Source organism: Martes martes (genome assembly GCF_963455335.1).
Source record: "Martes martes genome assembly, chromosome: 5".
NCBI lineage: Eukaryota > Metazoa > Chordata > Mammalia > Carnivora > Mustelidae > Martes > Martes martes.
Genome location: NC_137892.1, coordinates 122522170 through 122546792, shown reverse-complemented (window position 1 = coordinate 122546792; position 24623 = coordinate 122522170). Strand labels below are relative to the sequence as shown.

At 40.3% G+C, this 24623-nt stretch overlaps 1 protein-coding gene across 1 annotated transcript; it reads right to left on the bottom strand.

Annotated features, from left to right (window-relative positions):
* Positions 1-1001: 1001 nt before the first annotated feature.
* Positions 1002-14694, bottom strand: NMUR2 (neuromedin U receptor 2; the record flags this gene model as incomplete). The annotated part of the gene is made up of 4 exons (XM_080804820.1): positions 1002-1273; positions 4208-4333; positions 7272-7356; positions 13969-14694. 4 exons carry the CDS (start codon positions 14692-14694, stop codon positions 1002-1004), a joined length of 1209 nt encoding a protein of 402 aa, XP_080660946.1.
* Positions 14695-24623: the final 9929 nt, after the last annotated feature.

Sequence of the window (24623 nt, the reverse complement as noted above, 5' to 3'; positions counted from 1 at the left end):
GCAAGTAATCCATTTTAAATAGAATATACATTACATGTGCTGATATAATAGAAGATGAGTCTGGAAAGTTGATTTTTCTCATATGTGTGAAGACTGTTACACAGTTAATGAAAGATTTTGTAAGTAAAATCATGGGTTTGAGACCAGTAGTTACTATCTGACCTGGGTTTTTTCCCAAGATTGTAGACCATACCGCTATCTGTTTATGGAATAAGACTTCAGAAATCCATGTCTAAAGCAAACTATGAAAACAGCTAAGTTTGTGTTTGGTACATTTTATGCCCTTTTGACCCTCCACCATGGCCTTTTCCCTCTTCCCTTTCTTCTCTAAGCAGAACTTGGATCCGATCTCATTCCTGGTGAGGAATGACTGAGAATGACATGAGGATCAGGAAGGTGGGAATAATAGTTCTAAGAGGCGTCCCCATATTACCAGGACTCTTCAAGTAACAGGCTTCAAAATACTGATGAATTACATTATAATGACAAAATGTGAGGCAGTAGAATTACATTATAATGACAAAATGTGAGGCCACTTTGCTGTGGAAGAACATTGACATGGATCCCTCAAATATGTAAAATAGCATAGCATCTACAGGTCTCCCTTTTATGTCCCACAGTAGCCATTGGTTGTGAGAGTTAACAGCCTAACTCAGAGTGCAGATGAGTCAGGATAAATTACTTCCCAAAGTAAAATTACTCAAAGTATAGGTATCATACTTTACTGGTCATGATTTTTTTTTTTCTTTCCATGAACTAGTGAAGGGGCATGAGTCAGTTGGGATAATGGAAAGGTCACTACAAATCAGGAGGTTCTAGGTTTTAGATCCAGTTTTAGTAGAAGTTTGTTTAAAAAAGAGAACCCACCCAAATGAGAAATGGGTATGTAAGTTCTAAGACTCATTTAACCTCCCTATTATCACAACAGGAGCCATAAATTACAGATGTCCTTCCCTACAGTAAGGCAGCATAGAGGAATGTCAACTCTTTGAGCATTCCTCTTATGGTGCCTGTCCAGTGCAGAGGGTTGTAGGGAGGTGAGAGCTGCTGATTGACAACTGACAAGGGAACTGGGGACCTGCATCTTCAGTCAGGTCCACAAGGTGACATTCTGTCAGGAAGATGTTCCGCTGGGCAGGTGGCCCCTGTGCGTGGTGCTGGGAGTGCCCCTGTTTGCAAGGAGAGATCACGTTCCAGAATGCTGCCCGGAAACGGCGAGAGAGTAGGTTATAGATAATGGGGTTGACGGCTGAGCTCAGGTAGAAGAAGACACCTGGAACACAGGAGATTAAAAAAAGAGACACACTGAGGAGAAACTGAGTGAGAGGCATGGTAGTGCGAAGCATAAATATTTAACAAAAGCCTCGAATCCCTGCGACCGCCTCTTTGGGAAGTAATAATATATACAAGACTCTAATTGAGAATACAAAATGCTCTGAATGGATCTACCACCTGTGTATTTAGGAATCAAACACAGAAAGATTAAAGAGTCTTGGAAAAATTTAGGCTGGCATGAGATCTCTCTGAGATGCTTGGCAATTTCCTTTGATCCCCACTTGTTTAATTAAAGAACATGCTCTCAAAGCATTAACGAGAGATGCTTAAGTATCAGAGGAAAGAGAGATTTTTTTTTTATCTCATTGGAGCTTTGCTTAAATCTATAATTTGAAACTGCAAGTAAGAGAGGAATGGTAAATCAGTTAAGGCACAGTCCCTGCTGATATTTCTTATAATGCTAACTGTCTTTTCAAAAAAATATGCCCCAGTGCCCCTTTCCTACCTAGCCTCTCCCCTTGATGGCTCTTGCCAGCTTCCAACGTTACTATTAAATAATTCTATATTGCCATTTGTTTTCTCCACCGTATGCTTTGTACACTGCCATTTTCCTCCTTGGTATACACACTTCTCTTTTTGCTATATCCTATTTTATTTCCCCAAGGCCCAAGATGGGCCTAAGTTTGAGAAGTAGAGGACCGTGTTTCTGATCTTGGCTCTTGCTTGTTCTGTGACCTTAGATGGAACCGGCACTACAATTCTTTTCTCTGTGAAATGGGAATGGGAATACCATCCTAACCCACCTCCCTGAATTACTGTGAAGGTAAAGTTGAGATGCTATCCACAGAGGGACTGAGAATGGCTAAGAATATAAAACAAGCAATAGGCTCTGTCATCAACATAGTCATAGTTGTCCCCATTTATGTAGTTCAGGACATACAGAGTGCCATATGCCCTATGCACAGAACTGGGCAGGGAGGAATATAGAAGAAAGTATTGTTGTGGACTGTTAATTCACTCAATAAATTCTTATTTTGTTCCAGAAACTTTGAGGCACATTAGTAAGTAATAGATTTAAACTTTGTTCTCCCAGGACTTAGAACAGTATTACAGAGGCAAAAATCTATGCCTAACTTTAGCTGCTGACAAAAGAACAATACTAAACTGTATCTGTTAAGAGCAAAATATATGATACTAACAGTCATCCTATGGAAATCCACATGATAGCATAAACACAAGGACTATGATGGTCATGAAGGATTTAATAGTGGCTACTGATTGCATACTAACCAGCCCCTGAAGCAGGCAGTAGATAATTGGGGAAAAGAGGAGAGAGTTCTGCGGTAGAAGGCATAGCCTGTGCAAATGTGCAGAGGCAGGAATGGTTATATTATGCAGGAATAATGCAAAATGTGAAGAATTCTCTAACTAGATTGACAAATGTGTGGTTTATGAATGGAAATACATAACTTGATCAAAAGGGAAGTTGTAGGCATTTTTTTAGTAGCATTTAAGAGGTTTAGACTTCATCTGGTTGGCAATATGGGGAAGAGAGAGATGATATTTTAACAGGAAAATGTTAATACAAATGCTATAATTTGGAAATCTTAAAATGGTTGTCTTGATGCATCTGGAGATGGAGAGTCAACTAGTCAAGTCTCATGTGATCTCGTGGTGTTTTCCAATTTATTTTGTCACTTCCATTTTTCTCAGCTTAACCACAAAGATAAGCTAAGAGCTATAAATATTTTTGAGATTTCACCCAGAATTCACAATTAAATTCAACATGGAGGAAAGTACTAATGTCCAGGTATAAACAGTTTGGTTCACAAGGTCTACTGAGTACAAAAGAGATGGTGATTGAAAACAGATAATGTACATGGCATCCAATACTCCTATGAACACTGTGGTCTTTGCTTTATGCACACATGGAGCGTCCCACGCACAGGTTGCTCTTCTCTCTCCTCTCTGGTGATGTCTTTGGTAATCTAAAGAGCCCACAGAACCAGCCAGTGACTCATCGAGGTAGAGGAGCAAGGTGGTCTGCCTAACAGTCACACTAGCTGAGAAAGAAGGATGTGGGTGACCATTCTCTTCTCCACTTTGGAGTATAGAACCCTGAACTTGAAGTTGGGTGACTTGGGTTGGAATGCTGTTTTTACCGTTTGCCAGCCAAGTGACTTTGGGCAAAGCAGTTCTTTTTTGTGGAACTTTCAGCTGTAAAATGGGGATGATAACATCTACTTGTGATAATTATAGAAAGATAATGTAGTATCATGCAGCTTAAAAAGCTATTATGTCATGTACTTCTTACATCATCAGCCCATGGATTGTACAGAGCAGGCATTATTGCCATTTTATAGTTGAGGTAACTTTGACATGAAGGAGGCCTCATTCTTCAGGGAATGAGATGCAAATCCAGGTCCTCTGACTTAATGACCTTTCTACCACTCTTTCCACCAAATTCCATGGTATCGTTCACAAGCAGCATTACAGTAGCCTGAAAGCAGACCTTGATGCCTCATGAATAACATTTGGTTGGCTTTCATGAGGATCTAACACTTGCTGAAGATAATATGAGATTTCAGGGATTAAACATGGATGTTTAACTAATAAGAATCATTTCAATTATGTGGTCATTGGAAGGAAAACAAAGGAATCACCTCTTAGACCACTTTCCTGCTGTAATCATCATGCTTAGAGTTGAGGTCTTCAATAAAGTAGCATCTAAAATACTGATCTGGTATATTTCTTTGGGATTTATAACATACCTCATCAATATGTGAATGAAATAAAAATGAAGTGTGTTCTTTGTTGTATGGTGGGTCCCCATAATCATAGTATATGCAGTGGAACCAATTGCTCTAAGCAAGATGAAGCAGCTACAATTACCGGAACATTTCTGATGTAACCAAGCCAGCCAAAATGTTACCTGACACCACGTGGATGAGATTGAATGCAGCAGCCAGGGATTCAGTCCACTCCTCCACGAAGCTGAAGAAGAGCCGGTCAATGTGGAATGGGGCCCAACAGAGAGCAAACACTAAGACCAAGACAACTGGAAAAGGATGATGAATGAGAGAGCAAAAGACAGTCAAAGCAAGGATAGGTATGCAATGCCCAATCTGAGTCCATCCATTCCCTCTAACATTCCTCCCCCCATCTTTCTTTTTTTTTTTTTTTTCATAAATCTTTTTTTTTTTTTTTTAAGGTTTTACTTATTTGACAGAGATCACAAGTAGGCAGAGAGGCAGGCAGAGAGAGGGGGGGAGGCAGGGTCCCTGCCAAGTAGAGAGCCCGATGCGGGGCTCGATCCCGGGACCCTGAGATCATGACCTGAGCCGAAGGCAGAGGCGTTCACCCACTGAGCTACCCAGGTGCCCCACCCCCCATCTTTCTTAAGCTGTCGTTATAATTGACCATCTAGATCTTAAGGAACCTTTACATAGAATATTTGCACATGAGAATGAATTATATAGGATTTAGGATCAGTTTTCCATATGGTTGTACAAGATTTCTTCTGTAATTTAAATGTACTTTGGAACACTTAAAATAGTATTGCCTTTATTCAAAGTTCTGAAAACATTTTATTGTGGAAAATATGTTACAAGAAGATTGTTGAAACCACGTAAATATATAGAAATATATATTTCTATATAGAAATACAGTGATTAGGCTCAAGCAATTGGTGTTTTTTAAAGTCATAGATTAATAACAAACTATTAATGTAGGATGTAGTATTAATGTAGGATGTAATAAAATGTTGTATGGTTTTATCTTGTTGCTCTGGAAATAATTAGAAACGTCTGTGAATTCAGTCATTCTGTAAGGGGTGGGAGGGACAGAAAGAAAGAGAAGAATCATGAGCATAATATTGCTTTATAAGCATCTTTTCATTGGGATGGGGATATGTCTATTATATTATAACTTTTTAGAATACAAATTTCCTTCCAATTTCTTCTTTTTTCTTCTGAAATAATTATAGATGCACAGAAATATACTATTGCCCAGTTTTTTATTTTCAGCTCCCAAGGCAGATATTAGTGCTACCATAGTTTCTCTTTGGGGCATTCAGTCTTCACCAATATAAATAAGTATTTTTTTTTTCTCTTCTGAAGTTATAAAATACTTTTATTTCCCAAGACATGATGCTTGAAATTTGCCTCAGAACAATTTTGTAGGGGCTAAGGGAGAGATAGGAATATAGATGAAACAAAATTAGCTATGAATGATTGAAGCGGGGTGATGGGTACATACATGGGTGTTTATTTTACAATTCTCTGAATTTGTGAGCACAATTGAAGTTTCCATAGTAAATGGTACATATATTTCCTGTTGGCAGTAACATATTCAGAGTAAGTGGTCTGTCTGTGTGGTGTAGTTCCAAGAATATCTGAAAGATTCTTCTGAATTCACCCCCCAGGGTAAAGTCCCTAATCTGCTTTAACTAAAAACACTAATTAAATTTTTACCTAAGGGAATAGTAGTATACTGCCTACTGTTCCCTTTAGTTAAAAATTTAATTAGTGTTGGCCCTGGGTGGGGTCAACAGGTTAAGTGTCCAACTCTTGATTTCAGCTCAGATTGTGATCTCGGGGTCAGGAGGTTGAGCCCCTCATCACTCAGCAGGGAATCTGTTCTGGATTATTTCTCTCTCTCCTCCCTCCCTCCCCCACCACCATGCTCTCTTTCTCTCTCAAATAAATAAATAAATCTTTTTTAAAAATGTAGTTACTGTTAAAATTGAACACTCTGCCCCCCAAAGACAAATAAATTCTTTACTGTGTATTTTGTCGCTGTGACTTGAATGTGAGTGCACTTCAGGTCTTTTTGTGAGAGCAGATTTTGATCAAGGAAAAAGGGGGAGGGGGAGATAATGAAGACAGGAGATTTCTCAATAGGGAAAGTCAAATGCCAACAGGGGCTAAGCAATTTCCAGGAAGATGACTATTAGACAAACTTTAGTGACTTCACAGTTTTTTTTGTTCATAAACCCCACATAGTTATAGTGAGTGCTTTATATGAATATTAGCCTGAAGGATTTGTTTCTTCCAAACCTTAGGTTTTGACTTGGGAAATTTATTATGAATCTCCTTTTTCATCAATATCTCTCATACCCTAGTGTAGGATCATATATTTATAACATTCTTTTGGGAGACTGTTGATCAGTTCCTGGATTTTAAAACATCTTCTCTATGCGAAAGAGTGTACTGTTTTGTATAAAATGATACAATGTGATAGGCAGGCTGATGGCTTAGTTACTCTTGACCAGATGTTCTTAAATGTGGAATTAAGGGATCCCAGGGAGTCCAAGGATGGGTGTCAGGAGGCACAGGATCCCCTGAAATGGATGCAAAATGTTTTGTGCATGTGTATTTGCACAGTTTCTAAGTGTAGAGTTCATAGATTTCATCATAGTTAAAAAAAAAAAAACCTCATAACTCAAAATAGGTTAAAAATCACCTACTCATTTTATTTTATTTTTAAGATTTATTTCCTTATTTTAGAGAGAGAGGCAGGGGAGGGGCAGAGGGGCAGAGAGAGAGAGAGAGAGAAAGACAGAGAGAGAGAGAATCCTCTCTGAGCACAGAGCCGACTAGGGCTCAATCTTAGGACCAGAGCCAAAACCAAGTGTCTGACCCTAAACTGACTGAGCCACCTAGCCCCGCCCCCGCCCCTCCCCCACCCCGCACCTGCTCATTTTAGAGAGGAAAAGAAATGCTCACAATCGCAGAGAGCAAGATTTGCAGAGTGAGATTTACTGAATACCCCACAGAGTGTATTCCAGTGATGCAATTTTGTGTATTGTTCGAGGGTTAAAAACTAAAATAGAAACAAGACAGACAGGTCCTAGGAGCTTGAGAAAACCAAGGTTTCGATGTTGTGGTTCAGGAATATTTTGATTCTGATCCCATCAGCACTTTCTCAGTACAAAATCCATGTCCTTTGCTTTCACAAACGAACCAACCAAGCCCCGAAAAAAGTGGAAGACTTACACAGCATTTTGGTGACGGATTTTCTGGCAGGTCTTTGAATATTTGCAGCCACTTCATCTGCCCCAAGGAGGTGGTCTTTCTTTAGCTGCAAGGTAAGTGGAAAAAGATACTGAGGGAAGGAAACATTGTTTCCTTATGACCAGATCCTGGAAGTGTTAACTCTAACACTCATTTTGCAGACAAAAATCTGGGACTTAAAGAACTGTAAGAATTTGTCAAATGTTTAATAAGTTGGAGGAGAAGTTGGGTTCAAGTCATCTAACTCAACTGGACCGATGGTTGTGGCTACATTACAAAGCTACCATGTATACCATGCTATTCTATAAAACCCTAGTTATGTAGCATATTAATAACTATTCCATAAAAAGTATGAAATCTAAAGTTGAAAAATGTTAGGTAGCCTTTTTCTTTCATTCATTGATTCATTCATTCAACAATGATTATTAGAATGGAATCCCTCTGCTATAGAGTAGGTAGACAGTAGAAAACAAAAATGGATATTATTTCTGTTTCATAAAGTTTATAGTTTTTATTGTGGGTCCTCTCAGATCCTTTAATGTGCTTGATGGACACTATGAACATCTTCATGGGGGTTTGTGTATCACCCTTCCCCCATCCCCACCTTCCACACACCATATCTCCTCACCCTCCCAGCTTCAAGGGAGACAGTGCTTCTTTGCCTCAACAATATTCCCTCTGACCCAGTCCTTTTCAGTGGAATACCTAGTACATCTTGAGGAGCACAATTTGGGAATATCTGTGTTACTAATATTAATGATAAAAGTGCATATGTTTCTGAGTTTAGATATTAAAGAATACTCATCCTGTTGTAAGATGTGGTGATCCTTGGAGAAGTTTCTAAAATTTCAAATATTAACACTGCCTGTGCATGCAATTTCCCCTACCCTGTTCAAGTCCCATCTACTCTAGAAGACTCTGGTGGCCACTGGAGCCCATTTTCCTCTCCTCCCTCTGAACTCCCATAGCACTGAAGATCTGCATCATTCACTTAGCTGTAGAATTTTCTTCTCTTTAATTCACATATTTTTAGTTTGGGGGGATATACAACCAGAGAAAGGAAGCTTTAGGGACCTTGATAAACTACTACCAAGTATCTAGAAGATTGTATAGTATATAGTTGTGACTGATTCTCTAACATTTATTCTCTTCTTCTCCTACTAGTGGTACCCTGATTTTCCTTTAGAGAATTTAGTCCTTCTGCATTGTTAGTCATTAATTTAGATGGAAATGATCCCATAACCTTCAATCACAGTGACTGCATAATTGGAATCAAAGAGATTTCAGATACTTGCTTGTACTTCTAGGAATGGAACTTTTAATTCTCTTTTATTGGGAGCCTTCTTGTTTTCTACATGTGAGTTCTGGAATACAAGAGCTATTTTTTCCCCCACCATGAGGGAAGTGCTTGGAGCCACCAATGGCCTACTGTGACGATCTTGAGGTTGAAATCAACAGTACAGAAAGAAGAACAAAGAAACAGAAATAAAGCTAGGTCTTTGAGAACATGGTGTGTTTTATGGAATTAATCTTCATCAAAAGCCAGCTCTACCTCTTAACTTTTCAGGTGTATACTTCCTATCATATGTTACCAGATTGAGCTGGGGTTCCTTCCTTAACACTGTAGAAAGTTCTGAAACACTGATCGAGGGCACTAGGTGGAAGGAAAGTTCAACTTACTCTATATAATCTTAGGTAGATTAGGATCAGTTTATTGGAAGATATATTCCAATTCAAGATTATAAAAAGAGAGAGATTGGTGTGGTTATGTGCAACAGTAGAACAAACTTCTCTAATCAGTGAGGTTTCTGGACTGGATGGCATTTTTACAGAATACTTTAGAGAAGGTATTTAAAATCAAATAAGACTTGGACACGAGGGTCATTCAAAGTTGCCTCCAAAGCTCAACAAAGGAATATTCTGTCTCTAACAAACACGTAAGCTCCTAAAAATCAGGTAGCTCGTAGGACCTCATGAGCCCTGAAGCATCCACTTGGATGATTAACAAAGCTGACCATCTGTCTCTGAATATATTGATGCTCTCAACATACACCTGTGTCTTCACAAGGTGAGGGATTAAATTTCCTGTGAGATTTGACCCTTCAGAGGTCACCTAGAACTTAGAAAGAAAGAAGGAAAATACTGTGCAGTTATTAGGAATAGATGGGAGGAAAGTGAAGATAAGAGGTTATAAACTTAATATAAACTTATATACAAATATAAACTTATAAACAAAATAATACGGGTAGAGCATGCATCTCAGTGTCTGGCACGTGATACTCAGTAAGTTATATATTACTATTGTCATTCTGATTTTTGTCCTCTTACTTGAAAGACATCATAAAAACTGAATTTGGGGGGCACCTGGGTGGCTCAGTGGGTTAAAGCCTCTGCTTTTGGCTCAGGTCATGATCTCAGGGTCCTGGGATCGAGCCCCGCATCGGGCGCTCTACTCAGTGGAGAGCCTGCTTCCTCTCTCTCTCTCTCTGCCTGCCTCTCTCCCTACTTGTGATCTAAATCTTAAAAAAAAAAAAAAAAAAAAAAAAAAAAAAAACACTGAATTTTGATGAAACAGGGTTATTTACTTATATCTGTGGGTCCACTCATGGATTACTGAGTCCCTTCCAGAAATTCTCCTCATGGCGCTGCTCACCCATAAGCAACACTTGTTTGAGACAAAGAAGCAGCCAGAAGCAGAGACAAACAAAACAAAAACAAAAACAAAAAACCCTGCCTTGTTGTTAAGGTAAGAGTAATAAATCAAAGTGCAAATCTTACTAACTCATCGTCAATTAAATCTACTGAAGGTTCCAATTGTTTCATACCATTTTTAAAAATTTGTCACTGTTACAAGATACTTATCCCAGTATTTGATTTCAGCCCATAATTAAGAACAATGAAAAAGTACTGGGATCTCTTATCCCTTCTGTGGGTGGGTTTAACAGTTTTCTTTGGTAATTTCTCTACTTCAAGAAACAATTTCCTTAAATCAAACATAAAGTGAACAGTTCATACAATTCTTTCATGAACAGGCTTTCTGTACAGTGTAGCTTGCAATGAGAAGAAAATTATAAATGTGTTAATCATTGCTTACTTTTCAGCTCCTGTAGGTTTTAGTAATAAAACTAGCCAGAGAGAAAGAGTGAAAAACTGAGTATTTATGCATCATATACATTATTTCAACAGAATCTGAAGGAGGCAATATAGTAGAACAGAATCCGAACAATTTGTCTAACCAACATTTGATACTGCTTTATGTTTGGACCCTTTTATTTCCCTTCAGATGTTTAGCAAAATAGATATTCAACCACTAAGTGTTCTATCCACTTCTGAACTTCCACTTTAAAAGTGAAGATACAGGGGCGCCTGGGTGGCTCAGTGGGTTAAGCCTCTGCCTTCAGCTCAGGTCATGATCTCAGGGTCCTGGGATCGAGCCCCACATCAGGCTCTCTGCTTAGTGGGGAGCCTGCTTCCCCCTCTCTCTCTGCCTACTTGTGATCTCTCTCTCTGTCAAATAAGTAAATAAAATCTTAAAAAAAAAAAGTGAAGATATAAAACGAGTGAAAAATTATAGTCACTGTATAGGAAGCTCAGAGGCCTTCCTATCCCACACTCCTTAGCTGAGTTAGATAAAAGGTGAGGGGCGAGGTCAATGGAGCTGACTCAGGTTGATATATTATGCTGATCAGTTGTTCATATGATTATAATCATTCCAGCAGATGTTCATTTATGTAGTGTGTGGAGACTAAGCTTCAGAATACCAAAATATAATCCTAGCTGTTGTGTAAATATTTCTACAATCTGAATGAAATCTGTTTATTTGGAAAAAAATGAGTGCAACTCTGTTTGGCATGGCTGGATTCTGCTGCAATTCATAATCCATCTTCTTCAATAAGTGTTAATGCTGCATGCAGAATTACAACTACTAGATGAGAGCTCCAAAAGAACTTCCTCTCAGAGAGAAGGAAGTTCTGGGGTTGTCTGTTTTCTATCTCTAACACGTTCTAATCTTGGAGAGCATCTCAGTGGCTACTCATGTCCTGGATGCTCACCTTTGAGCACATATATGGCCCCCCCTCCTTCTTCTTTGGTCCTGAGGTTTCATCAGGCTTAGTTTTTTGTTGTTGTTGTTTTGTTTTGTTTTTTCTCTTTCCTTCTTTCTTTTTTCTTTTTTTCTTTTTCTTTTTCTTTTTCTTTTCTTTTTTTTTTTTTTTTTTGGCCTTCTGAAGGCAGTGAGTGCCAAAGTCAAAGTCAATCATAACTTTAGATTTGCCAAGGGAGCCAATAACTTAATAATCATCAGATTTGCTTAGTCTCTTTTAAATCTCTTAAATCAAAAAGCTCTTTAAAATAATGTTTCTAATTCTCTTGCTTTTGAAGGTTGAAAAGCTGAAGTCCAGCAATGAATGAAATAATTTAACTTCATTCACTCATTCATTCATTAATTCATTCATTCAGCTTACAGGCTAGTTGGAGAAAAATAAATTAAGGAACCCACAAATATAGAATTATAAGTTGTAAGAAATGCAGTGAAGGAAAATCACCAGGAATCATAGCACATACACAGGGACCAGGTACAGCTAGAGAGTCAGGGAGAGCTTCACTGAGAAAGTGTGGATGAAGTATGATTGAAAGGATAAGTTAGAGTTAGAAAAGCAAAAGGGATTGTGATGGTCAACAGTAGGAACAATTCAGGCAATGATATAGCAAAAGGTACAACGTGTGCAAAGACCCTGAGGCCAATGCCATAGACTAGGACCTATTTCTCCTGACTCTTAGTCTACAGATCTTTAAATTCCTCTAGCAGTGACTTACTAAGCAGATAATTCCTTCCGTGGTGTCCTCTGGGTAACAGTTTATCCTTCCTAAGAACAGGAATTTTATATGTTGCACTATACACATAAAGCAAACTAGGTAGTTTCTAAGCTGTTTTCTGAGCTGTCCCTTAGCTCCTAATAAAAGGTGGCTATAGGTTCATGACAATAAAACAAAGTGAAACACAAAGTAATTGGTTGGGGGTAGGGGATGCATGTTTCCTACTCCAAGTTAAATGCTTCTTCCAAATTAACCCAAGATAAATGATTGTTTGGTGTTGGACAAAATGGTATTGGTCAGTTTGGGGTAGAGATTTCTCATAGGGCTCTTGATATTTGGAATCATGCAGAAGTCCTTTTCCTCCAGTGATATATACACAGGGCATTCTAAGACACTGCAAGCTAGTCTGGGGTGACATGTGTCTCTCAATGTAGAGGGGCCAGCCCTCCAAGAGGAGATTGGCAAAACTCTCTGCCTGATTAAATTTACTCCTTCGTCCAGACATCTGTGGTTCTTGGAACTTGTTCTTCCTACTTGGATTCTGCTGCTCACCTTAGGTACAGCAGATATGGAAAAGGACCATTGTGGGGCACTCATTTCTGATATTCACCTTTTTCTGAGGTGGGAGTACATTAATTGACATAGAATACATGGTAGCAGAGCCATCTTGAAGCAGATGATATGAATGTGATATTTGCTTTGTTTTCCCTTCATTTATAATTCACATTGCTCCTGCTCACAGATATTTTATTTCTTTTTTTAAGTTATCACAGACTGTTAGAGCTATCAGGAGCCTTAGGTATGATCTAATGTGACCTTTTCATTTTATAAATGTGAAAAGTAACGCCAGGAGAGAATTGTGTGGCTTGCCTAAAAGTGTATTTTATGTGAGCTTTCGACCTGGGACTCTAAATGGTCCCAAGACTGTTTCCTACACAAGCTGCCTCCTTAAATGGGCATAAAGCTGTCACAGTTAGGTTTCATCTCTATGAATTTGGATGCAGACTATACCAGGAGAGGAATTATATAGATGCACTACTGTCTCACCAAAAGTAGTTTCTCTCAGCTAATTTAGATCCTAAAAAAAGGGGGGGAAATCAGTTTACTGTCATGAGTACAGGAACCTCTAATTATTAGGTATATTACAAACTAAGTGATAATTTTTTATTCATCTCAGCTGTCATTTATTCCCATTTTCTTCTACTCTAATGTGCTCTGTTCACATCCTATCCCTCAATTTCCACCTGGTCAAGAGAAATCCAGGTTGGTCCCCCTCAAGCCATATTTTTGCATTTTAGCCTGATAGTTCAACCAAAGTGTCAAAGCAACCATAAGGGACAGTCTGACTTTAAAACTGTAAGTCTGTCTTGGAGTAGAAGACAGGCAGAGACGGCTTATGTTATACTCTGACCAAGTTGGTCCAGAGGAAAATTTCAATACAGGCAGTAGATGGGGGCTGGAGACAACAAGCTGTGGAATGTTCCCTCCGGGGTGGCCACCTTGCACTGTTTAAAACGAGGCTCCACCTCAGACCTACTGAATCAGAATTTCCCAGGGGCAGGGGTCTGCACATTGATTCCCAGAGTAAGATTTCTAGGTGATTGGTAGGAACTCCTAGATTTGAAAACCACAGGCATAAAGGAAGAGTAATGCAAGGTGACTTAAAAGAAGTGGTTTATAGTTGTGGTAGGATTTGCCTAATTTTGAGGCTAGTCCTTTAACTTCTGCTTCCCCTCTCAGCTCATTCTATTTTTCTCTATACCTCCTTCCAATTCTGAATTTTTCCAGTTCTCAGTTTTTCCTCTGAACTTTGAATCAGTGAGAGAAGGGATGCTATCCTAAGCCAGCGAGCTTGGATACTCACTTTGAGCCCCATGAGGTAGTAGAGGACACTGATGACAATCATGGGGAGGATGTAGAAGAGGAAGGAAGTGACCTGGATGATGAAATTGTAGATCCATATGGGCTTGATGACTGCACAGGTGGCAGAGCCTGGGACCAAGGACCCATTGGGGAAGTAGTGGACCTTGATGCCATGAATGCTGGTGTTGGGCAGAGAGAAGAGAACAGAGAAGCCCCAGACGATGCCGAGGATCCTGAGAGCCCGCCGCCTCGTGCACTTCATCTTGGCGCGGAACGGGTGGAGGATGGCCACGTAGCGCTCCACGCTCACGGTGGTGACGCTGAGGATGGAGGCAAAGCACACCGTCTCAAAGAGGGCCGTCTTGAAGTAGCAGCCCACGGGCCCAAACAGGAAGGGGTAGTTGCGCCACATCTCGTAGACTTCCAGGGGCATCCCAAGGAGCAGGACCAAGAGGTCGGAGACAGCCAAGCTGAAGAGGTAGTAGTTGGTGGGTGTCTTCATAGTCTGGTGCCGAAGAATCACCAGGCACACCAGGAAATTGCCAACGACCCCCACTATAAAAATCAGGGCATACACTGCAGTCACTGGGAAGAAGAAGTGGCTGCGGGGAGGCCCGTAGAGGAAGGCCAGATAGTCCTCGCTGCTGTTCAGGTATTTCTCGGATGGGTCTTCCAGTTCCCGCTGGTGGATCCAGGAATCATTCTTGTGTTTTTCCATCAGTGACATTAAAATGCAAGACCTGAGACTCCTCTGATAATCAGCGTGTGTCCCAGGCTGAGCTAGAAAAGAAAGAGAAAGCAGGCAGGAAAGCACAGACTCTGGGGAAAGAGGGTGGGAGAGCGTGAGCACTTCAGTGAGGTTGGGCTGTTCAGACCCGGATCCCTTTTGAAGAGCTAGAGACCCCGCCCCTCCACAAGCTGTGGCCCAATGAGTGTGTCAGATGCTCAGCAAGAGGAAGGCTGGGTCTGCGAGCTGGCTTGGAAGCAGGGAGCTGGAGAGGAGAGGGAGGCATTGCTCTGAATTGAAGGAGCAGGGGGAAACAGCTGACACAAACAGGGATACTCTACCTTGAATAAGCCGTGGGCATTTTGAGCAGTGCATTTTGCAGAGTCCTGGGAATCTGGGTGGAAATGCAAATGAAAGTTGCAGGGTCTTGGGCAGGAGAGTACAAGTTTCCATTGATCCTCCTCACTTGCACAGCATGAAAAAAAGGGAGATCAATAGATTTCTCAAGTTCTCTTGTTCCGTTGGAAATTCAGGGCTCACTGGGGAAAGCATGATCAATGTGACTTTTTCGGTTCAACTGTAGCCACAATAGAATCCAAAGCCTGAAAGAACACGTGCACATCATCTAGCCCTGCCTGCTGTCTGTCACTTCAGTGTCTTTGGGCAGTGCCTTGCTATCCTAAAAGGCACTGGGGTTTAGAATCAGTCCCATCCGTAGAACTCCTGTAAGACATTGGGAATGTCACTCAAACTCTGCCAGCCTCATTTCCTTATCTGTAAATTGTAGATTCATTCACTCTATTTCATTCAACAAATGGTTCTTGAGGATTTACCATGTACCAGGCAATGTTCTAGGCTTTGTAGAAGCATCAGTGAACAAACCAGACAAAAATCTCTGTCACTTGGTGTTTTTATTACAATAGGGAATTCTGAAAATATATAAGCAGACTAGTAAATTAATAATATGATTAAAGATAATAATTTGTGTTGTGAGGGAAAAAGGTACGGGATGATACAAATGTAAGGCTGGAGGTGTTCTTTTATCAAGAGTGGTCAAAGAAATCTTACATCAGGAGATGTTATTTGGGCTGAGGTCTGAGTGATGAAAAGTCAGTCATAATGGAGCTAAGGGAAGTGCATTCCCAGCAAAAGTAATAGCCAGTGCAAAAGTCCTGAGGTAGTCACAAGCCTGATGCATTTCAGAAACGTCAGGAAGACAAATGTAGATGGGACTTAATGAGTGGACAGGAGGATGTGAGTGATTAGCTTGAAGTGACTGGCGGGGACCAGATCATGTAAATTTTTCTAGGACAATATAGAGTTTCAGTCTGATTCAGACTGCAGAGAGAAATCTTTGGAAAGTTTTGAGCAGAATTAAGAAGGGTGAAGTTTTAATAGGCAGGAGGCTGGTGTAATAATCTAAGAAATAATAATGGCTTGGATTATGGCTTGGATTACTATGGTACCAGTAGATTTGGGAGATATCTGAGTTTGGGATTATTTTTACAAGGTATGGTACCATATATGGTTGTTGAAAAGATTAAATGAGAGTAGTTATATTAAACCATCTTATACTTAAGAGATGCTCACCAAATGTTATTTCCCCTTTTATTTTTAAATTGAATGATAAAACTAAGACTAAAGAGGTCAAGAGGTCAAGTCCAAAAATAATCTCTTGGTCAAGATGGGGCAGTTTATGCTGCTCTAAGAGATGATATCTCCGTAGTTTAAAACAGTAAAGATTTATTTCTCACTCACACTACAGATTTATCATTGGCCAGCTGGAGGGTCTGTCCCGTACTGTACTCACTCTAGGATCCAGGCTGGGGAAGATACACAATATATGGGACAACAAATTAAAGAGTCAAAGGCATCTCTCTATTGTGACAGGGGAGGTTTAATCAAATAGAACGGTGTCTAGTAAGGGATGTGTAAGAGATTGGTGCGGGGAAATGATGTAGAAGGGATAAAGGGTGTGGACTCTAGTGCAGGCTTGGGGTCCACATCCTGAGCATGACTCCTACTTGCTGAGTAACCATGAGGAACTTATTTAACCTCTGTGAGTCTCAGTTACCCCATCAGCAAATGAATAAATTAGCAATACTGCCTTATAGGATTGTTAGTAGAGTGAAATAGCTTCTGATGAAATGTTCAAGACATATTATTTAAAATAGAATAGCATTTTAGATAAGGATTTAATAGTAAGATATGTAGTAAAATAATAATTTAATAATAGAAATGTATTTTTATTAGGGTCAAAAAGACTTGCAAGATTTAAAAACTGGAGATATGATTGGGAGTGTTTATGTGAAAAGGACTTCTCAGTTGTTGTTGTTGTTGTTGTTGTTTTAAAGATTTTATTTATTCGACAGAGAGAGACACAGTGAGAGAGGGAACCCAAGCAGGGGGAGTAGGAGAGGGAGAAGCAGAATTCCCGCTGAGCAGAGAGCCCTATGCCGTGCTCAATCTCAGGACCCTGGAATCATGACGTGAGCCGAAGGCAGACGCTTAATGACTGAGCCACCCAGGCATGCTGACTTCTCAGTTTTAATGAACCGTTAGTACAGGAGAGCAAGTCAAAGTAGCTGATAAGAAAGTATATGCACGTCTATTCCCCAGATCACCTGGGTCTGGATCTGCACTTTTTAGCTAAGTGAAGACAGTGAGATTGATCAGGGGGTTCAGTATCATGAAGACAGGATGAAGGTTGGGAATGTTTTGCCTGAAGAAGACTCAGAAGAGTAAAGTGGGATATGAGGGTCACTGTCAAATATCTGACAATATGTTTGGATGACATCTAAGGAGAGAGGGGGAAGCTCATGTGTAGAAAACCCAAGGAACCCACAATAGGGGGGTGAATTCCTGTGGAATTTCCTGATAATCAAACAGAAAACCTTTCACCTGAGTGAAAAGAAGCTTAGGATTTATCCACCGGTTCCTGTCCTATTGTTTGAAGGTTGCTCCTCGGGACAGTAACCCCCCTCCATCTCTAAACTGGGAGCTGAACAAGCTCCCATGTTGTCAGAGAAGGTTATGGGATAGAAAAACAGAAATGTAGCATGAACTTATGGCGCAACTCTACCAGCAGAGGTGAAGTCTGAACATGCATTGGGTTACTCTTGGTAGCTGAGGCTTAAATCAGGTGGGCTAAGGGGATGTGGCGTGAGGGTACCAGTAGCATCAGGAAATCGGAGAGGGAGACAAACCAGGAGACACTGTGGACTCTGAGAAACAAACTGAGGGTTTTAGAGGGGAGGAGGGTGGGTGGGCCTGGTGGTGGGTATTAAGGAGGGCACGTATTGCATGGAGCACTGGGTATGGTGCATAAACAATGATTTTTGGAACACTGAAGAAAATAACATAGAATAAAAAATAAAAATAAAAAATATACCATAGCTGACATTTGTTGAACAATTATTCTTCCCAGGCACTACTTGAAGCATCTTACATGTATTAGGATATGTAATCTTTACAATAATCCTGTGAGGTAGGATCTCTTTTCATCTTTGCATTACAGGTGATGAAACAAAGCCCAACGGTGTGCACGTTGGCTGATTTATAAAAGAGAAAGGAGAAGAGATCCTTGATTAGAGTAATTTTCACAGACACCTCTCTGGATTCACAATTTCCCAGAAAGTCAGTGGGATCTTCTGTGGCAGGAGAGGTCATGTATCTAGGAAGAGAATCATGATGGCTGTTGATTTCTTTCAAAGCTCTTTGATGGAAATAGAATGAAGTTTCCACTTCTGTCTCGATGACTTATATTTACTGGAAACAGAGAATGACTAGGGTGCTTAAACCACCAGCAGGTGGAGACTTTAGTAATTACATCTTTATGAACATAGGTACCTGAGCAGCATCCAGAATAGACAATTTTCTCTGCAGATCAGAATGTGACTCAGAGAAAGTCAGCACCTGACAATACGGCATGTTTTCAAGGGAGATGAAAGCCCCCATTGGCTAAAAGTCCTGCCCCAATGATGTTTAAAATCTCACTCCTTTAAGCTTCTCTCCTTTCTGAGGGCAAAATATCATCATCTTCGTCATCATTAGCAGTGGTAGCAGTGCCAACTTCCATGATCGAGTGTTAACTGTGTGCCAGGAATCATCTAAGTGCTTGTTGATTTGCACACTGGTTTCCATACATGGAGAGCAAGGAGAGACTGAAGAATGAGGCAGAACATTCCAGATTGGTAGGTGGCACGTATGTACAAGTCTTGTCATGGGTGCCTACAAGACAAATAGATTTCTGCCCTTGCCTTCCAGAATCTTAAAAGTTTATAGAGGGGCCTTCACTGGGTTCAGTGACGTATGCTGTCTAGATGTCTCAGTGCCTTCCTCTCTCAGTGTTGTGCTCTCAGAACAGCTGCCAATGTGGAGATGGTGGGCAGAACATATATTCCGAGGACAGTAGAGGGGGTAAGGAGCCTCTAATTACCTGGGTTCCAGCTCATGGGTCAACTGGTGGTCACATTCTCTTGACGACCTCTTCCAATAGCACTTTATTTGAATTCTCTAATACAATCCTTGAAAAAACCCATTGGGTAGGTATTTTTATTATTCTTCTTTCACTGATGAGAAAATCCAGGATTTAGAAAGGTTAGATGCCCCACAAACTCACATAGTTAATTATTATCAATTCCAGGAAACAGACTATCCTGTTTGGGTAGTTTGGAACCTATTTGGATCCAAGCAGACTTGACCCTTTGCTATTTCAGTGCAAGGATTTTGCCCCAAATCATGACTCAGAATTACCATGTAACAAATTTCATTTTATTCTCATATGAATTTCTGGGCCTTGTATTTCAGGGATATCTACTTTTAAATAGAGTGTTCCTGTGGACACAATATATTCACCCAAAGGTCAGTTCATAGCTGACAGGCATGCACTCAATTCTGGGAATCGTGTTTTAGGGGACTCCTTATTTAAGTTAAAAAATAAAATTTCATGCATCCAAGTCAATAGAACCTGTCAAAATGCTTTTACATAGAAGCACATCCATATTGTTCTGGTATAAATTAGTTCACAGAATAAAATAAGTGGCAGTTTGCCATATTTAGTGCTATTTATATAAAGGGTTACTTGCAGATGGCACCATTCAGCATGCCAGCCACTGTAGAAGGTGTTTTGAATAAAAATAATCAGAGGTTTTTTTGCGGTCCATTTGGAGAGACAGACTAATTCACTAATAAATAATATAAAATCATAGCAGCGTTACACAAAAGAGATACTTTGTAAATAAAGCTACATGATGTGATCTGGTTCTGAGATCTGAGAGATAAGAAGAAACTAATATGAAGTTTTACGGATGGAGGTTGGGAGAAGAGCATTCCAAGCAAAGCAAAAAACATGTGCAAATACCCTGAGGTGGTGGAGTGAGTCCACTATGAGGGGGAGTCTAGGAGGTGTGTGGGGCATATTGTGAGATGGAGACCATGCAGGGACCTGTAGGCCACATCGAGGGCTTTGTTTGTTCCTTTTGCTATTAAAAAAGCCGATGAAACATATCTTCTAAATAGGACAGAATCCTCAGGAAGATCTTTTTTGGCTACAGTGAAGAAATGGTTGGAAGTAGAGAAGATGAGGGGATACAGGCTGTTTCATTAACCCAAGTAAGAGGTGACGGTCACCTGGGTTCAGATGGTGGCAGTGGAGGTGGTGGGAGGAGATAGAGGTAGGGGATATGGTCAACAGGACTACGAGCGCTCAGGCCTGTTACTTCCTGACTATGTGACCTTGAGAAATTCTGGACTTTGCTGAGTCATAGTTTCTACCTCCGTGAAAATTGAAACAATAGCAATATTTACTAAAAGGATCTAGGAGTTCACCTGTGTGCCTGGCATATGGAAGTGCTCACTAAGGGATAGCTATTATTTGTACTCCTGATGGAAGGAGTCCTCATAGTAGTTATGGTAGTGCTATCAAATGTAGGATAAAGGATACATGACTAAAATGAAAATATTTCCAATAACTGGATTCATATAAGTAGAGATCCTGGGTCAAAGAGAAATGATTAAAAAGAAATATATATTTTTAAGTATAAATATATATTTTTTGGTAACTCCCCCTTTTTTTAAAGATATAATTTATTTATTTAACACACAGAGAGAGAGAGAGAGAGAGAGAGAGAGATTGAGATCACAAGTAGGCAGAGAGGCAGGCAGAGAGAGAGGGGGAAGCAGGCTCCCCGCTGAGCAGGGGGCCTGATGTGGGGCTTAATCCCAGAATCCTGAGATCATGACCTGAGCCAAAGGCAGAGGCTTTAACCCACTGAGCCACCCAGGTGCCCTGGTAATTCCCCTTTTTAAACCTGTGTTAGAGACATAAAAAAATTAAACACATCTTTCACTTTCTAGTTTTCCAAAAAAGGCTATTTAAACTTACAGTTCCTCTGTGGTGACAGAGCATATGGGTGCCCCCAAAACCTTGCCAACACTAGACATTAGCAAAGTTTCCTTTTTGGGGTATAGTATTTTTTTATTTGGGTTTAAGATAGATGACACTTTTAATGTTTAATGGTCATTTCCATTTTTTTCTTTGAAATGCCTTTTCACACAGTTTGCCTAATTAAATAATAAACAGCGAACTAGACTTTTGCAAATACCACAGAAACAGACACTAAAGGATGACACCCTAGTAAATTGTTGGAATCTTGTGAAGAGTTTGATGAAGGCAACCAAATAGTAAGGATATTAGAAATCATAAAAGTGGTGGCACAAAATCCCAGGAAAGATTTGGCTTTGGGGAGCGAGTGCTTTGGTAGGGTACAAGGATTAGAACAGTTTGCACATCTCTAAGAGATTGTCATGTGGAAGATGGATTAAATGTTTCCCATGTAGCTTCTTTGAGCCAGGTAAAGATGCTACAAACAGTGAATATGGAGTTAAAATCATGAGATTTCTTTTTTTTTTTTAAGATTTTATTTATTTATTTGACAGAGAGAGAGATCACAAGTGGGCAAAGAGGCAGGCAGAGGGAGAGGGGGAAGCAGGCTCCCCATTGAGCAGAGAGCCTGATGCGGGACTCAATCCCAGGACCCTGGGATCATGACCCAAGCAGAAGGCAGAGGCTTAACCCACTGAGCCACCCAGGTGCCCTTAAAACAGTGAGATTTCTAACGTTTTTTTGAATTCTCTGAAGAAAAATAAAGGAAGCTCTGTGAGAGGTAGGGACCCCTTCACAGGGAAGATATTTAGGGAGACTGGAGACCTTTCAGAGTTGCTAGAAAGCATTATAAGTCAGACAAAGATGAATGAACTTTTCACTACTCAGTGTTCCCCATAGACCAGCAGCATCAATTTTATCTGGGAGCTTATTAGAAAGGCATAATTTAGGGCCCAACCCAGGCCTCCTGGGTTGAGTGTGCATTTTAGAAGGACTCCCAGGAGATTTGTTTGTACATTAAAGTATGAAAATCACTGGACTAACTGTCCTCTCTAGTTGTCTCTCAATCAGTAATCCTGTGAGTCTAGAAGGAATCGCCAAGTGGAGGGAACTGGGTGTGGTGTGAGGACCCTGGGGGGAGATGCTGGATGAGTTGGCAAGCCTTTTAAGGTTTTTCCAACTACTCCAGCCATTCCTACATCAAGTTCACAACAGTACCTGGGGTAACACCGGCAGAAGTAGGCATTGCTTCATACAGAGTGAATTTTGAGCCGTTGACTCTCTGAGCTAGAAGAAACCCAGGGATTATGATTGCAGTGACTTGCCTCAGGTTTTAATAAAAATGGATAACTATTTTATACTTTAATTTTTAATCAGATTTGCTCTTTCCCTAGCTTGCTATCTCTGTCCCTCTCTCTCCTTCTCCTCTTGCCACCTCAGACACACATGCACACACACAGGTGCGTGCATTTGTATGCACTTCTTAATTTAAACAGCCGGTTTTTAAATTAGTCTGGTAGCTGTTCTCAGGGCCAAACACCAAAATCAAGGAGAGGGAGAAAAGTAGCATCTCAGAAGGAGTCTTTTCCAGGAGTAGGAAAGCAGGCTATGAGGAGCAGTATGAGCAGCCGCTGGAGTTGGAAAGAGTATAAACCAAGAATGCCAGCACTCTTCAGAGTGATGTGTGCTCTTCATTAGTTCTTCCCTCGACTCTCCAGCTGAGGTTTGCCATCAGTTATTTCAGTAAAAAGGCTCGTGTCAAGATTTAGGTCAGATAAGAAAATGTGGGAAAAGGGGCGGTGGATGGAAGACCCAACATCAGCCGTTGGAAGACGTATCTGTAAGGCCCAGTTCTACCATCCAGGAGGACTACATTTGGTTTATGGGTCCTTGAGCAAGGTATTTTATATGTCTATACTTCAGTAGTGTTAAGCATAAAAAATATGGATTATTCCTGTTTCACTTACCGGGTATTTTGAGTTCCAGGAATACTTTGTAGTTTCCAAGAGATGTTTGTGGTTTCTTGTTGAGATCATCACTCTTCCCAATAAAGATGTCCAGATTAATTGTGGCCGGCAGGATGCTGTTTTACTTATTCACTCTTCCACTTGTGTGGCTAGCACAGTGCTGCTGCATACAAAGCATAAAGAGTAGTTAATTGAGTTGTGCAAATGGGTAGGTATATATAAGTGCAGGAAAGAAGGAGGAGGGGAGAAAAATGAAAAGGCAGCACGTTTGATGCTTAAGGGACATTAGAGTCTTGTTTGTGATAATCAGGTGTCCCGCAGTTTCTTTCTGGTCACCAGGGCTGATGTTTCTTTCACAGGTTTTGCATTTTAGTGATGGCACTAAACTGGTTAATGGTGTAGTGAGAAGAACTAAGTTTCTGTGTTCATGGTCATGCAGACCTGAGTTTAATTTTGCAGCTTGAAATGGTATGGAGCTGGGCAAGTGAATTACCTGTCTAAGCACCAGTTTTATCAGTAAAGTGGCATTAATGTGTTCTAACTCGTTGGGATTGTTTTGAGGATTACATGGCAAAATGGGTGTAGAGTTTGGCACAGTGTTTGGCATACAGTAAGCGTTTAATAAATGCTATTTTCTTTCACTAGGAATTTAAGGAGGTTGATCTAATAAAAAGCTTTAATCAATGGCTGGTATGATGGCACATGGTGGGCATTCAATAAATGATGTAAAGTAGAATCCATAAATGTGAGAGTGATTTTTGTCTTCAATCACATTTTGGTTGACGGTGATCTGTAAATTCAGGATTAATCTTTTACATCATTAAATTTTAGGTCTTTTTATCATTTGACTTAAAGTATTGATTATATTGAGATTTTTTTCTTTATTCTGATCTATGGTTAATTTTTATAAATGTTATATGAAAACTGGAAAAGAAGATACATTTTTGATGTCAGATGTAGTCTTACCTATATCTGTTAATTTCATCTTACAGACTATATCAGTTAAGTTTCTTTGATGAAGAACATTAATAACACTGTAGAATCAAACAAATAAATAAACACAACTTGCTTAGTTGTAGCAAATTGGATAATTAAAAAAACTAAAGGATGAGATAAACAGCTGGCCTCAAGCAGGACAGGAACTGTATTAGCTCTGGAGAGCCAAATGGGATATTCACGAGCAGCCTCTGATGCTTAATTCCTGCTACATTCCCTACTTTTGGATCTCTGTTTAAGACTCAGGTTCCTTGGGCCACCTGACTCAGGTTCCTTGGGCCACCTGACTGCCTCAGTCAGTTCAACGTGCAACTCTTGATTTCCACTCAGGTCATGACCTCAGGGTTGTGAGATCAAGCCCCATGTCAGGCTCTGTGCTGGATGTTGAGTCTGCTTTAGACTTTCCCTCTCCCTCTCCCCCACCCCCACTGAAAAAAAAAGAAAGAGTCAAATTCCTTTTTTTTTTTTTTTAAAGATTTTATTTATTTACTTGACAGACAGAGATCACAAGTAGGCAGAGAGGCAGGAAGAGAGAGGGGGAAGCAGGCTCCCTGCTGAGCAGAGAGCCAGATGCGGGGCTC